The sequence below is a fragment of the Crocodylus porosus genome, unplaced genomic scaffold, assembly GCF_001723895.1.
Source record: "Crocodylus porosus isolate Cpor-Errol unplaced genomic scaffold, CroPor_comp1, whole genome shotgun sequence".
Classification (NCBI taxonomy): Eukaryota; Metazoa; Chordata; order Crocodylia; family Crocodylidae; genus Crocodylus; species Crocodylus porosus.
This window is the reverse complement of record NW_017728951.1, coordinates 7701135-7717536: the sequence shown is the minus strand read 5'-3', so window position 1 is coordinate 7717536 and position 16402 is coordinate 7701135. Positions and strand designations below refer to the sequence as shown.

Below are 16402 nucleotides of genomic sequence, written 5' to 3'. Positions count from 1 at the left end.
AGAGAAATGGAGCTTCTTTGGCTTCTTGTTCTTTAGTACTAAATATATTTTCTATTTTGAGAAATGCATGTTCAGTTATTTAAGCACACTTGTTTAAATGGTTGAATCAAGTACAATTGCAACAGATTCTGAGATGCATTGAATATACAAGCAGGTGCACTATAGCTTAGGAAATATTGGCTAATTTCCTGTGGCGTTTTTAATTTTTTTTAATCAAACACTTAAAATGTTGGAATCTTATATGGAATACTTCCCTTTTGTATAATTTTAAACTCTAATTTGGTTAGTATTGTTCATGCAAAAATGAGAGCATAGTTGAATATACATTCACAAAGTAGTTCTGGAGCTAGTTGGGTTATGAAATATGTATGGAAATAACACTTCCATTCCACACTAGCTAAGTTAGCCTTGTCTCACTGTTCCCTACATACATGATTTGTTTTCTCTTATGACAGTCTTTCCACTGTTTCAAATGATTAAGGTGTGAATTAGTCATGCTTGGGACTCTCTCCCTCACCAGAACCATAAGGTCTTCCTTCAGGTCCCTCCTGAAGGAGAGATCAGGAGCTGGCTTGTTCTCCAGGCAGCTCCTCTCAGCTTTCTCACTGCATATTCCCCATTGCTAATGAACTGGTTGTGGAGAAATGTGTTCTTGGTTGGGAGAGACCAGAAACTAGTTTTGGTTGAATGCATAGTAAGGATGTGTAGCATGCGGCATTGTTTACAACTTAAATTATACTTTTCATAGGAAATAGCCCCACAACCCTTAACTTACAGATTAGGTGATATCTCAGAGACGATTCTGATACAATTGTTTTCTGATACACAAAATTCATGGAATAGAACCCACTCAGGAATCCGCCTGGTGTTGTAATATGCTGAGAAGGGATGAAGCTGAGCTATTTGCCTGTGTGTTAACATTAAGTAGTTTCCCGAGCCATCTACATCACGAGCAATCTAAAATATAAAAGAGTAATCCATTGTTTCACTGTGTATCCAAGCTGTTTAGGCCAGCTTCTGCTTCTTTGCAGTATGTTAAAAGCCAATATTTACATTTGTATGCAACAATTTTCTGAGAGAGAGCCATGACCCCTGTCCCTAATTCATAGTATATAAGCATGGAAATTGAATGTGCTTGTTCATGGTGAGGTGGGCAGGGAATTGACACGGAGAAAGAGACTTAGCTGTTGGGGAAAATGCCAATCTTTATAATTGAAAGGCCAATACAGAAACTGGGGCAGAACTGGGCAGACCAGCCCATGAAACACTGGTTAGTTGTTAAGCTTGGTTGTTATGTCTTTAAAGATCAATAACTAAAAAGTTTTTGCATCCTTAAAAGTCCATCTCTTAAAGAATAAAGCCCTGAGAAAAATATGTGGGTAGATGGAGTAACCTGTTTTGGGAAGTGGAGTGCCTGTTGTGAGTTTGGAGGTGTTGGCCTATCCAGGGTGCCATGAGATCCTTTTAAGGATATTAGTACTGTTAGGAGTGCAAAGACCTACACATGATTTGCAAGATAAATTAAGAGATTTCAAATAGGAATCCATTATATCAAAAATATTCAGAAAGGCTACAATAGTTCAGAATTCTTTGCAGCAGAAGAATTGTTCTGTTATTTTTTACATAGTCAAAAGTGAGTGAAAACTAAGAGTTGGCATTTTCTGAGAGGTGCCTTCAGCTTAAAAAGGTTGAGAACTGCTGACCTAGCTAAACAGGGAGTGCTGGTGTGCTCTCTTGTTACCAAATGCTATTCTGATGAATAGACCAGAGTAGTCAGAGAGGAAGGATTGCTTTCACAGGAGGTGTGAACCATTCATCTTTCTTGTTTACCTCTGCAGTTACGCTAAGACTGGCTCATGTAGTTTAGATTAGGAAACTTGTACATCTAGAACTGTTCAACAAACTGCTTTATTAATAAATGATTTGTGAGGACAGAAAGTATAATTAATGTTATTTCAAAAACAAAACAGTATTGTGGCTCCTAATGAGAAGTGCTGAGCAGTGAAGAGTCTCTGAAACCCTCACTCCTTCCTCAAGACACCCTCAATAGTGTGTGGACAGAGCTTCTCTTTTCTAGTGAGTTGTTGTGGCCAGTGAATACCAGGAAGGGGCTAGACTAGACAGGAGTGTTTATCACAGCCTAATAAATGAATGGCTTTCAAATGTTTCTGGTATGGTTGGCTGATAAAAGAACAAAACCCATATATTAATCAAGAACAGCTTCCTCACAAAAGTGGACTTGGCTGACAATTTGAAAACAAAGTATGTGGTACAAATAATAAATATTTGAATCAGCGGAAGAAAAGTATACCAGTTTTATTTTATAGGAATTGGGGGAATACTATTCCCTAAGTTGGTATCAGGTTTTCTAAAAGCCATTTATTTAAGTACTATGCTATCTTGTATTCATATCACTGGGACTAAGATAAAATCAGAATATCTTCCTTACTTGCATAAAGTATCCAGATAAAAGAGCTTTCTTTATGTTTAATATATTTTCTTTTGATCCAAAGTCAGGTTTTGAAATGGGAAGTTCTATGCACTTTATAATGTCTGCTAATTCAGCTCTGATAACTTCTGCCATCCTCAGTGCTGAACAGTTCAGGAAATAATCACGACACCACTTCTCAACATCATAGTCTAAGAGAGAAGAAAAAATTACAACATACTGTAATTGTAATTATAACAAATTCTAGATCTGGCATGATATGAATCCAGACCAGGAACTGAAACTGTTGCTGTAGCACTGATCTTCTCCTGTTAATGGATAAAGTACAAACATCCATTCTTATCCTCCTAGACCTCTAGCGCTCAGCACAGCTGACTAGGAGATATTGCTGCCCTGTCTGAAGGAGGTGGCAGTGACCCAAGGAAATCTACTAAAACAGTCTGAATCCTTCCTGGAGAGAGACTTCCATTGATTAATGATAGTCCCCAAAGGAATTGGTTTTCTCCTTGGTCATTTTCAACATCTGCTAACATACTAAATGAACCAGTCAGCTGACGTGGACTCAAGTGCCAGCAACAGGTAGGTGCCATACAACTCTAGCTATCTTATTAGATGTGGTCACACACTAGATTGCCTAGTGCTTGGATGAGTTCAGCTCAAAAATGAAAATTAGCAGGCTGAGGCTGGACCTGCTTCTGGTTGAATAGAAAGCATTGTTTGGGTTACCACCTGAAACACAGTCCTTCTCCTTAATAGCACATATGCACAGTTGAACAATTCAGTGCATAATTCAAAGGTACTTTTGGATTCCTTGCCAACATTAAGCACTCATGTAGTAGCATCTATAATGCTTTCTGCTACCTCTGGCTACCTGGGAGATGCCGTCCCATCCTAATGGGTAATGGCCTGACCTCTGCTGTTCATTACTATGCCAGTGAATATACCTGGGCATGAAGCCTTCATTGTTCAGGAAACTCATACTACAACAGAGTGTTACATGTCTCTTCTGTAACACAGGCTAGACATCAAAACTTGCTGTTGATTTTGTCTACACTGGTTTTCCATGGAATTTTGAGTCAAGCCAAAGTTTTGTTTCTTATCTTCATGAAGCTCCATGGCCTGGGGTATAGGATATCAAAAAATATCCATGATGACGACAAAGATTGACTATTTACTTCTCTGGCATCAGGAACTTTAAAATAGGTAAACAGCTCATCTTTGTAGCAGATGCATAACTCCTTTAGGGACTGATTTGAGATGATGGAATAAACTCTTACGGAAATACAGATTACCACTGTCCACAGTGGTAATCTATCATCTGAAAATACTGCTGCAAAATTATCTTTGCCCATTGTTTTGCCCCTATTGTCTCTCTCTAGTCCTTTCACTGTCTTCTCTATTGCATCAAGCAGAAGGTGCGTGTCTTGACTTTCACAGCCTATTCCTAATACACTTATGACTGCTCATTCATTATCAAAATGTCAACTTCTGTTGTGGATCAGTCAATGATGGCAGAGCTATCAACTACTTGTTACATTTTCAAACAAGCACCTTTTCTTGTAAGCTGCCTTCCATAGAGGCCTGTAAGTCTCCACAGTTACATCATCATCTTCCTTCAAATAACTCCTTAAAGCTATCCTAAGCTATGATACCTTCAAAAAACCTCATAAAAGTTGGGCTACTGGTGCATTGATACAATTGCCTGTCAGTAATATCAATATTGTCACTTCTTCCTTTGCTTTTCCATCCTGTTTATATGTGCCATACACCTGAGAACTCTATGAGATTGTTCACGTGGGGGCGGTTTTTGCTGTTTGTACACCATGTAGCACAAAGATGAGGTGGCAGTGCAAATAATATTAGAATTGTGCCTGAAGTTGGGGCAGTTTGTCCTGCATTAAATGCACCCGTACATGCATACCCACACAGCTTACAGGAAATTGTTTTTCTCTATTGTAGGTTAACACTTTACATTTTTTTCCTGTGCATTATACTGACTTCAGTAACAGCAACAGGAAATAGTATAAGCCAACTTTAGCAGTAAAATTTGCAGTGTGGTTTGTATAACTTACACTGGCTTGTGGAATTTGCAATGGTTTCTTTGTAGGCCTTGAAGACATTGATAAGAGTAAAGTGGTCCCCTGCAAGGTGTGAGAATTTTCGCCAGCAGGTAAGAGCAATTTCTTCAGTTCCAGGTGGGGGGCGTGAAAAGCAATTAGTAGCTTAAAAAAAATCAGACCAACAGGAATTCAACTATTAGATGCATGACATAAAGCAATGTACCGTGATCAATATCACTTTTTTCCCCTCATTTACACCCTGTACTCTGACATCAAATATTGGATCTCTGCTGCAGTGCTTACTAATTAAAGGGTAGTAAAGACAGTAAGGTTGTTCCTTCATGCCTTCCTACTTGTGGCAACAGAACTCTCAGTTAATGTAAGTTGCTGTCGATGCAAGTCCAAAAGACAGTGAGCCACCTCTGCTAAGAATTAAGCCAGTGAAGTTTTATAAATGGCATGATACCATCGTCTTAAAGCAGTCACCACCCTCTAGCTAGAACCAAGCATGTTGCCTCTGTAGCATAAGAAAAATACCTAATCCATAAAGTAAAATGCCCAAATGTGCTCCTGAATCAGGGCTTGGTGTTATCCACTGCAGCTTATTTCTCCTATGTTACTGTGCTACTAAGGCCATGGCTACATGAGTAGAGCTGCCTCAAGCCTGGAAGTGAGGCAAAAGCCTGCATGCAACTGTCTCAGAGCAGCTGTATCCAGCTGCTTCACCATGAATAAATTGCTCTGGATTGGAATCAGTGTAGAAGTTCCCCGGTTAGAACAGATGTGTCTGGGTTCACAGGCTTATATGTGATCACAGCCTATTCCCCCTTTCACCTCAGGCCAGCTAAGGTTTTCTCAGGATCTTACAATCATGGTTTCATGGCCTGTATTGGGTATTTTGAGGGGGATGGGGGCTGTCATTACTCTTTAGGAAAACATACAAAGTGGGTATGTTCAAACCCTCACGTTTAAAGAAATTAATATTACAAGTAATACACAGTTTGAAAAATTATACCAGTAAAAAAATGCCAAAATTGCTCATACATCCCAGAAACACCCCTGTAAGTGAACATTAACAGAATAGAGGCGTCTTCTATCATGCTTTCAATATTCGCTATTAGGCCTTGCCAATACAGCAATGAAAGCAAACTGTATGGTTAATAACCCTTTGGTATGTTTCTAGGTCTTACATGTTCAAAGTTAGGGGCTAGCTCATTTATGCAGGAATATGTTAGTTAATTAGAATAATGTACTGAACATCAAAATTTATTTTTCTACAAAGTGTGGTTTTCTTCAAAGTGATAAAATGATCTGACAAAAGTATTCCATGTTAATCAATAGTCTTGAGATTATTTGAAACCAGCAGAGCAAATTAGGGAGATATTCTTGTGGAAAAAAAATAAATATAGGAGTGTATAATGAAATACCAAAGTTCATTTTGAAGAGACATTTTGCTCTGTCTGAGCAAAGGTTAGAAATTAATGGAGTGTTTGGAGCACAGAATTGAAGCACAGGGCAGTGCTATTCACTAGTTCACTGAAATTCATACAAAACTGAGTTTCCCTACAAGCTCAAAGGCAAGATTGCTACAACTCTGAGTGTATTTATTTTGAGTAGACAAAATTTAAATAGCCTCTAAATAGTTTAATTGGAATATTTTTTTCTCGCACAATATTTTGGATCTTAAAGTAAGCCAATATAGGACCTGAACAGTAGGCACAAGTGCCATGTAGTAAAATATTCTTTAGGAATACCTGTTACCATGGCAGCAATAGTGAGCATTTCATCTACACAGTTGAATTCATAGGAGGCTAAAATCGACTTTGACAGCTGTGGGTCCAGAGGAAATTCTGACATAATTATTCCAATTTCAGAAAGGTTTCCATAGTTATCTAGGGCTGCCAAATAATCTAGATCTTCCAAAGCTTGCATCAGGCTTTCAGGAGCTAGAACAGGGAATAAAATCGTTCAAAGGATTTTAACACAGTTACAAATAAATGAATGCGTCGAGTTCACATCCTATCGCAAAATTTCAATTGTGAGTTTCCCATGTAAAAAGTGAATGAATAGAGTAAAAGAAGTGTATTCATGAGAGGTGAACTGAAGGCTTTGCAGCTAAGTGCACAAATTCGTTATACTGAAAAATGCTGCATCCTTTTTCTACTTATGTTTAAAAATGTCATGGTGTTTGCTTAAACAATTCTGGCAAAATCTTATGTAAAGCAATGACTTGCTTATATGCTGTTGATGCTTTTTGTAATTGAACTGACTGTGGCTTTTAGGGAAGAAATAAAGAAAAGGTATGCTGGGGAATCATGAATTATTTTCAGAACTAATTTATCCAACCAAGGACATGATAGAAGTTAAACCAGGCTATTCTGCATCCATCTCTGCTCTAAATCAATTAGAGGACTAACATGAGAGGTTAAAATAGTTTGCCTCAATAGCTATTCTGCAAACTTTGATTTTGGAGCTCTCATTCCTTTTCTCTCGGAACAGTTTTCAGACCATAAATAACAGTGACAGCTAAAGGGGATATTAGAAGCTCACTCCTTGCAGATTCTTTGCCTCTTAACCTAGAAGCAAGGAGCAACCTTCTGAATCTCAACTATTTTTTTTGCTTTGTTTTTACTGAAAGAAAACAGACAACAGGGATTAAACCTGAAGATGTCAGTGAAGAAAAAAGCCAAGAGCAAGCAATGCTTGCCAATGTTTTCTTGTGATTATAGGAAGTTGGGTTTCTTGGTAGCTTGTCAAGATATCAAAAGGAAATTGAGAACCTTCTTGCCTTACTAAAGGATTGTTCTCACAGAAAATGTCTGTCCTTATTGTCCCCACAGAACTGAATGAATAGACTGACTTCATCCTGGATGCTGCTTTTCTCCCTTATGATAGTAAAGATAGTCACTGACCTGCATTGTTTTCAGGATACCCATAGTCTAGCTGTTGAGTCCTAGGCAGGAGAAAGGGAACTAGGGAATGGGTAAGGACAAGAATGCAGAGTAACTGGCCGAGGGAGCAGGCATGTAGGATTCAGGAGTCTGAAGGACAAGGAAGGGGAGATTGAGAGGTGGGAAGGGGGGGAGTAGCAGGGAGTGAGAAGCAGGCAGGAGATGCACAGAGTTGGAAACTGCGGGAGAAGATAGAGACTGGTATGAGAAGAGACCTGAGGTAAGGGTGCTGAAGGAAGGAATTGGGACAACGATAAATGGAAATGGAGAATGGGATGGCAATTTTGCACTATACAGGTTGGAAGGCATTAAGTGGAGTTCCTGCCATAAGCATTCAGTGGCAGGGCTATGTTTTTGTATGTATTTAACATCATACACATTTTCAGGCAGAAATAATCCCTGCAAACTGTCTTTCTTTGAAGACTGCTGGTATGCTTACCCAGCCTGAAAAAAGGACAGTTAACTTCTAAGGTCTTCATCAATGGCTCTTTTTATAAATGTGATTTACTAGCAATAAGATACCATCCCAACTAGTAAAAGTATACTCATCCACAAGCCTGTTTCATGAATACAGATGGACAAGAATAAATATCCTCAAGATCCACAGAGGCACAAAGTGGCCTTTTTTCATAACACCTTTAATCACTGCAGGGTAGACCACAACTCCAGAGGCAAATATCCAGTGTAAAGCACTTAAAAATGCCACACAGCAAAGGCTACCTTCTGGATGAGGATATTTTTTGCAATATCTGTTCTGAAAATTACAAATGAAATGGAGGTGGCTTTAAATGCAAAGGAGTTTGGCAGATGCCCTCTTATATCCATTTCACTCTTTGCTTGTTTCTGTATGACTGCATTACACAAATGTGTGGATGGTGGAGTCAAATTAAATACTCAGCCTTTTACCATTATTTGTCTCTCTCCTTCCTGTAGCTGCTGCCAGAATAGTAGCTATTGTCAACAGGATGGAAGAAGAGGGCTTACTGTAGCCAGATGAGATGCTGGTGAGTGTGTTTCCTTACATTTCTCACAAACTGAAACAGAAATATGTTTGGTGACCTTTCAGCAACCTTTTCCACTAAAAATAGGGCCATAATTTCAGACTTTCAGCACTTACAGTTAAGAAACCATGACTTGAAGACAGATTAAAATCAACCAAAAAGCCCAATAAGAGTGAAATGAAGGGTGGTATGACAAAGTATGAGCAAAAGGGGTTTTTATATATTTGATTTGAGCTATCTTCCCCTGCGTACAGCAGAACTGCCATGTCCTACTTTTACAGTGTCTTCCACAGCTTTTCAGCTAGCAGAATGATTTCCACAGCTAAAGTTCTCTTCGTGTTTTATGACTGTTTGGGAAATCTATGCCAAGTTTATGCATTTCTCATTGATTTTTATGAATGTTATACATAACTCTAACTTTCAGCATAGCTTAAATCAGCTGCTTGCTGACAAGAAGCATGTTGTGTATCATGACTGCAGTCTGGTAGCAGCTAGAGGAAAAATCAAAGATGTCTGTAACGTAAAATGACTTTGCCTTGGCAATCAAATTAATATACTAAAAAGATGGACCAAACTGAGAAAAAATGGTGGTTTTCCACAGCTTGTCTTCATGGATTGAGCTGTGGGAGTTCCCAGCAACAAAGGAAGAGGAAAGAAACAAGATGCTGTAACTCTGTTTTTGGAACTCGGACTTAGGGCTCATTAAGAGCTCATAGGACTCTTAGGGTTTGTTCACTTAGGGCTTGTAGGACATATTTTTGGAATCAAAAGGAACCTTTTTACTGACAGATATGAACAAGTTAAGAGTTTGTTTCAGGGATAAAGAAAATTAACCTGAAGCCTGAGTGGGAAGAGAAGAAAACTGAGGACTTCGGCAGGTCTGACAAAAAAAAACTTGTGGGGTTTTGGCATTTTGAAGATGCTGGCAGGAAGGCTTTTGCATAGAGATATAAGGCTCTCCTTTCTCAGTAAATAAAGGATGGGGGGGTGTTTTAAGAAGTTAGAAGAGACTGAGATTAACCAGTTAATCAAATCTTAAATAGTAACCCAGCTGCACATTCATGCAGTTAGTGGCATGATAAAACAGGGAATAAGCCACAAAGTTATTACACAAAATATGTGTAATAATTTTGGCCAGTTCCCATCATTCCTTAAATTGAACATGTGGCCAAGCCAAGGAACTTACTGGGGCTCCCAGCCTTGGGAGTGGTGATCAGTGGATAGGTAAATGTCCCAAGTCTAGGAGAACCAGAGTCAAGGACTCCAAATCATTCCCAAGGCTCAAAGTGCCAATCAACTGACTGGTGCTCCAAGCTCGGGGCACCAGACACGCAGTTTACTACTTGTCAGTGCAGGGGGAGCCCAGGATCTTGATCATCCCCTTGCAATAGGGTACAATTGAGATCTGATCCCCGATTCCACAGCTGTCTCCTGCCATACACGTGTAGCATGGCAGAAGGCATAATTGTTGGGATTGTGGATCAAATCCTATCTCACCTTGAACTGAATGTCTGCCAGGGGCCTTAGCAGTTGGGTCAGGTTCTGGACTGCCCTTGAGGCAACTGCAGAGCCCCACTTCTGAGAAGGGGAATGAGGCAGCATGCACATTCAGAAGGGATCCTAAAGATGAAGAGACTGCCTGTATTCTGCTCAATGGGCTGAGGTACCCATCGGCACCTATATACATGCCCGACACCTGCTCTGATGCAGTCTAACTCGAATGTATTGCAGCAGATTCAATTAATCAAGTCTGCTGAAGCGTTCTGATGATAATGCTGCAGCCTTGGTATCATGTATTCAGCGTCCCCGCGTTTCAAGATGGCAGCTGGCACCCCTACCACCATTCTGAAGCATAGGACATTGAATACACGAGATGCTGCAGGTGTTTTAATTAGAGTGACTCCTGAGAGCCACTCTAATTAAAACACCCTCCCCCCCTGCACCCTGGAGCACATATAAAGACACCCTATGAGATCCAAAGTTTGGATCCAAACACAGAAGCTTGTGTCCAGCATAAGAAAAAGACTGACCAGATCTAGGACATCCCCAACTACAACGGAGAAATGTGTGTAGACTGCTGGTATATCTATAACCCAGTGATGAATGCAGACAGACCAATTCTGAACTGGGGCAAATGGGGAAATCAACTGTGACATCATCTGATCAACAACATCCAGCCCAGGAATTTGGTAACTCTTGAATTCTAAAATATTTCCCCCAACTGTTTTCTGCTGAACATCTATCTAGACAGTGTCAATATTCTCGTACAACTGGTAGCTGATTCCAGTTCATCTTAATATTGCAATAACATCCTTGTTTTTCCAGCCGGGGAACTTGATTTTTCTTTTTTGTATCTTTTGGATATTGGGCTAAATCCTGCTTGCATTGAAATCCATGGCAAGACTCCTATTGTGGCAGGATTTGGCTCTTTTTCTTCATCAATGGTGTCTAAATTTTGAGACACCAATGGCTGCATTGGCAGTTTTCCAGGCATTTGTGACTGGTCACAATTTGCATACAAATTTTCACAAATCTATTCATCAGCAATAAATGCACACTGATATAGCATGTATTAGTACATATCACTTTGCTGATAGATGACTAAAAATCATGGGTTGTCCAGATTCACCAGCAGTGAAAACCTGCAGTAAGTGAGGTTTTTCCTCACCTTGAGGCTTAAAAGCAAAGGAGGGCTGTGAGTTTTGTGTGAGAGAACTCAGGAACTGCATTTAGCCTCTGGGCTGCACTGCAGACAGCACTGCTTCTCATGCAGTAACAGAGCCATGAGGACGAAACTTAAGAGAGATTTAATTTTTTCACACTGGTAGTTAATTTAGTACATCCACTCCTCACAGTGGACTTTTTATGGGGAAGACTTGGCTACAAGGAATTAAAGAAAAACCAGTAAGGGAAATGGAAGGCAAATTAAAAAATGGTCTCTTAACTCTCAAAATGATTGATTTATAATACTAGAACTTGAGGGAAATGTTTATAAATTCCCCTTTTATTCACTTTTACAAGGCTTATCCCAATGCTAGGTGATACAGAATTCTAGCCAATGTTGTGTCCTTATTAATTTTATTTTATTTAAAACATTAAGAGGGTTTTTTGTTTGGTTTTTTTTACAAATGAATACTTTTATTCTCCTGAGATGCTATGCAACACATTAAGCAAAACTAGCCTTTGCACCTATTTTGTATTAGGCTTAGAATTCATGGCTGCTTGCAGACGTTAAACAAAACAAACCCCCCCCCCCCAAAACCGAAACTTTACTGGAAGCAGCAGTGTGTTACTTTGACCTGGTTCCACAGTGTCTGCATAGATCGGGCACTTTTGTGAAACTTTTTGGTGCTTTTGTCTAAACCTGAGACAACGAGCTATTAGATAAAAGCTCCCCAAAAGCCCCACTAAAGTGCCCAATCTATACAGATGTTGGGCAAGCTGGGTCCAATTAACACACTGCTTCTTCTGGGCATGTGCTGGGCCTGGCATGGGAGTCCACCAAGTTTAAAGTAAAGCGCCATTTTGTTTTGGGTTTCTTTTTAATGTCTGCAAGCAGCCCAAATGCCTGCCTACATAACATGAAGGAGAGAACATTTATTAGCAGGCATACAAGGTTTAACACAATAAAAAGATGAGACCTTGAGAAAGTCAAAGCAACTGAGATGAAATTAGGTTGGACATTTAAAAGTTTAAAAAAAAAAAAGAGTTCATGAGTTTTACCACTGAACCGTGAAATGAAAAGTAACAGCTGATGATGGAAGAGAGAACAAGAATCAATGACAGAAAATAGGGATAAAAAATTAAAAAGATGGGGAGGGATATGGCCATTCAGACTTAACATAATTATCAGGAATCATAGAATACAAATTTCAGTAAATCAACAGAGGAGTTTGTAATAAATAACAAAATATATAGCTATCATCCTTATAAGTATCAGGTTTGGCAGCCAGTTCCAATCCCTGGATATAGTGTCTGTGCTTTGCATTTTTATTCCTCAGAGTTAGTTGCCCTGAGGTTTAGAATCAAAATGACTTCATGATTTTGCAAGCAGTATTACCAAAAAAAAAAAAAAAAAAAAGTACTTGGGGTTATATCATATTACAAAGGACAAGTTAATAAATGCAGATTATACAGGTAAAGTAACAGTAATAACATAAAAAATGGAATAGGATTTTCAGATATTAGCCTGCATTTTCAGACACAAATGCAGACAATAAAAAAGCCATTGTAAAAATGGCAAAGATTCAGTTGAGAATTCTTTATGGTATTGTTCCTGTTTAAATAAAACCCCTCATAAATAACACAAACAAAAATGGCATAAATATTTAAATTTGAAAGGCTCTCTTTAAAGGAATAGGGACCTGCATTGTTTTATAAAGAAAGTCTTTAAGCAAAGTGTTATTTTCAGGGCAGCTTGCCAAAGCTAGCTCTTTGCTGCCCTCAAGGCAAATGGCAGTGCTTTGTGACTCAACTGCTGCTTCCACAAAAGCAGCATTAAAAAGAAAACTTTCAAGTTATATTCCCTATTTTAAAGTATTTTCTCTTGCTATTAGCTTTGTGGAAATTTGAAACTGAAGGTGCTCCTGAATCAGATATCTTCTTCCATTCCTATGTACCTTGCCTACTCAAACCCATCAGCAATTCAGTATTTATATAGGCAGAAAAAACCATAACGATTTCTCACATGAGCACTTGCCACTTTTATAGTGGCTATTTACTGGCTGCATTTGTGACTTCAAATGCAGACTAATATCTGACGATCCTATTCTGTGTAGTCTATTTTTGCTTCATGTATTTATTTTGTTAAAAATAAATCTTTTGCATAAACAGTTGTTTTGGGAAAATTAACTCTGTAAAAAGAATAGATGGACTTTGCAATTCATATATATAATCTAATCTAATATTTAGCACTTGGCCCTTTTATCTGAGGATTTCATGGAGACGCTAAGCCAGGGATGGACAAAATATGGCCTGCTGGCTGGATCCAGCCCACCAAACAATTCTGTTTGGCCCACAGTGGATCCCTTGGTCCCACTTGGCCCAGGTGTAGGAGATAGCTCAGGCCATGGCACATCCAGCCAGTCCCATAGCCCCCAAGCATGGAGGTGCCACTGGGCATGGAGTGCAGCCTGCCCTATCCCCACATGTGGCTCTTGGGCACATCAGGAACTGTAGTCCGCAGGGCCTGGCAGCAAGGTGGCCAGACTTGGGTTCCCTGCAGCTATTGCAGAGGCGGCTCACTCTGCCTTCACTTCTGGCTGCTGCTGCTGCTAGCATCTCTGCTGCCGTTGCCAGCCCCAGCCCCACTGCTTGAGCACCCTGGGCCATCTGCTCTGCCAGAGGTGCTGAACTGAGTAAGTGGGCAGGTGGGGTCTCCATGGAAATCAGCTGAGGGCCCCCTCAGTCAGGGCACATTCAGCTAGGTGGATGGGATGGGGCCGTGGAGAGTAGCATTCAGGAATGGGACTGGGGGGCAAGGCCAGGGCCAGGATCCCAGAGTAGTGACAGCATGGGGCTGGGAGCTGGGGTAGGGTCATGATCCGCTCCCTGCATGTGCCTGCTACAGGTGCCAGTTCTGCAGGCAGGAGTGGAGCACTGCCCGTGGAAGTGGTGCCTGTCCCACTTTTCAAATCAGCCTGGTATACTCCTTCCTGACACTGGTATGTTTTTTAAAAGGGGTTCGTCACGCTCTGACATAATTAACAATTAGGAGCTCTAGCCGAACTGTATAGGAAGGATGAGAATCGAGCAGAAGATAGGCCCTAAACCAGGTCAGCTGGCTGATAATGGCTCCCAAGGGGCCATTTAGCCAGAAAGGGAATTGCCAGAGGACAGCAGCTGAGGTTGTCCAAATAGTAGCCCATGGGCTGCACATGGCCCCTGAGGGGTTAACCTGTGGTACCTGGGCTCCCTTTCCAGGTCCCTCCCCCTCAGCCCCCCCATTGCTCAACTTCAGCCACTGAGTTCCCCATCCCTCCTCCTGCTTGTGCTTCCTGGCCCTATGCATGGGGGTAGCATAGGGTGGCATGATCTGTGGGGCTGAAGTAGCCTGTGTCCAGGTGGACCTAGGACACTGTGAACGTAGTGGGGATTGCCCTCCATGTGGCTGGGGGGAGGGGCCATGTCACATGGTGTGTGGCCCTGGTTTAGGCTATATATGCACGGTAAAATCTATACACACCATCTGTTCTGTCTGATTTCATGCTACAATTTGATTCTCAAATAAAAAGACATACAGGTGGCTAATAAATTTAACCCATTTTGTCAGATCTGTTATCTGATCTTTAAGAAGTGGCCCCGTTAGGTAAATCTGGTGCAGTGCTTTATTTTGTATTGTGTGTCATTCTATCTTTGTTACAATTTGTTTTCTAAGTGCAGTGACTTCGATCTGTCTCCTAAAGTCATTTGAAATTAGGTGCATTTGTACAGCCTGTGTTAATATAAAATTCTAGGAATATAGTCTCAATACATAGGAAGTTAGGAGAGTATAACTCTTTTATACTACAGAATCCTGCCCATCCATGCTCAGCTGTAACCTGAAAATTGCTTGTGCAAGCCCCTCTATGAATAAAATCCACAAACTGCTGCTCTTCTTCCATTGTTTTATGTAAAATGAGTATAACGTTAACATTTAAAAACCTTTAGCTGTGGTCAAATAAGGATGTTTCAATTCTTTAAAAAATGAACAAATCCACTTCTGTAATCTATGGGAACACAGGTTTTTTTGTTCTATTATATAATGCTTTAAAGATCCAGCTGATTAACAGATAAAAAGGTAAAGATCTCAGTATTAGGAAAGCTAAAGAATTCAAATAAAGCGCTACAGAACTATAATGCCAAATCCATTTTCATAAAGCTAATGAATTCTAAAAAGGGTAACAAGTTTGCTGCATTTGCTCATTTCAATTTATCACATGAATTAAATGCAGCAGCTGTAAGCCTGACATGTTTGTTGCTTCTGTAATGTAGTAATGAGTCAGTTAATCCACACTTTTATTTTTCCCCAAAGCACAGCAAAAAACTTGTGTGTATTGTTGGTGAAAAGAAATAAAATGTTACTGTTCTAATTATATTCTTTCTTTGTCTGTTTAAGTTGTATCTGGCCAATTGTTTCTCATGGACTGAAACACTTCCCTACTATATTGTAGATCTTGCTTCCTTATAAGAGACTTCACTGGAGGGCAGACTTTCTTATCTACCTTCCATGGCTTGGAAAAAGCCAGTGCATGTCCATGTACCGTAATGATAAATCCCTGAAACTATTTGTTCCATGCATTCAGCTTTAAAATAAAAAAAAATAGGCTCTAGCAGTTCAGGTTATGAAGAAAATCTCAAAACTGTGAACTGAGCATAGCTGATGCAGAGATGACTCTTCAGAAAGCCTGGAACAATAGTACTGAGAGGTGTGAATTGCTCTGCTCATTTCTGTGAGGTGTCAGCTCCGCTTCCAGCTGGTAATAGTTAGCAACACTGACATTTTAAAAATGTAATTTCTTGTGTGAGGAGAGGGAAGATCACAGAGCTACACAATTTACTCTGCAGCATCTCATTATGGTGCTGCAAGTGAATAATATTTTGAAGATACCTTTTTTTTTTTCTCCCAACTTCCTCCATCCCCATTCAAAGAAGAATTAAACCAAAAAAGCTTGGCAGAGTTTATGAGCATATTCAGGCTCTAACACAATGCTCAGGGCAGTTATGGAGCAACTGAATTCTATTTTGAGTAGCTGTATGCTCATTTGTGAGCAGCTTTTAATTTTGCTCACTTAATGGTCTTAATTTGTAAGAGTACCCCTATGTCTTTTTCCCCCAACAGTCCCCTGCCACCTCCCATGCCCCCAGAAAGCTGCTTTGCCAATCTACACACCTCAACAGACATTGAGCATAAACTGTCCATGCATTACTTTGAGTATAATGCCTGTATATTTGCTAGCAAAG

General features: G+C 40.0%; 1 protein-coding gene across 1 annotated transcript in view; it reads right to left on the bottom strand.

Moving 5' to 3' along the window:
- The window catches only part of DHX32 (DEAH-box helicase 32 (putative)), a 34857-nt gene that overhangs the window by 1028 nt on the left and 17427 nt on the right, over positions 1 to 16402 (bottom strand). The window contains exons 7-10 of the mRNA XM_019555873.1: positions 6264 to 6455; positions 4522 to 4671; positions 2450 to 2640; positions 776 to 957 (exon numbers count right to left, since the gene is read on the bottom strand). Coding sequence (XP_019411418.1) covers positions 776 to 957; positions 2450 to 2640; positions 4522 to 4671; positions 6264 to 6455 — 715 coding nt within the window. The remainder of the gene's footprint in view (positions 1 to 775; positions 958 to 2449; positions 2641 to 4521; positions 4672 to 6263; positions 6456 to 16402) is intronic.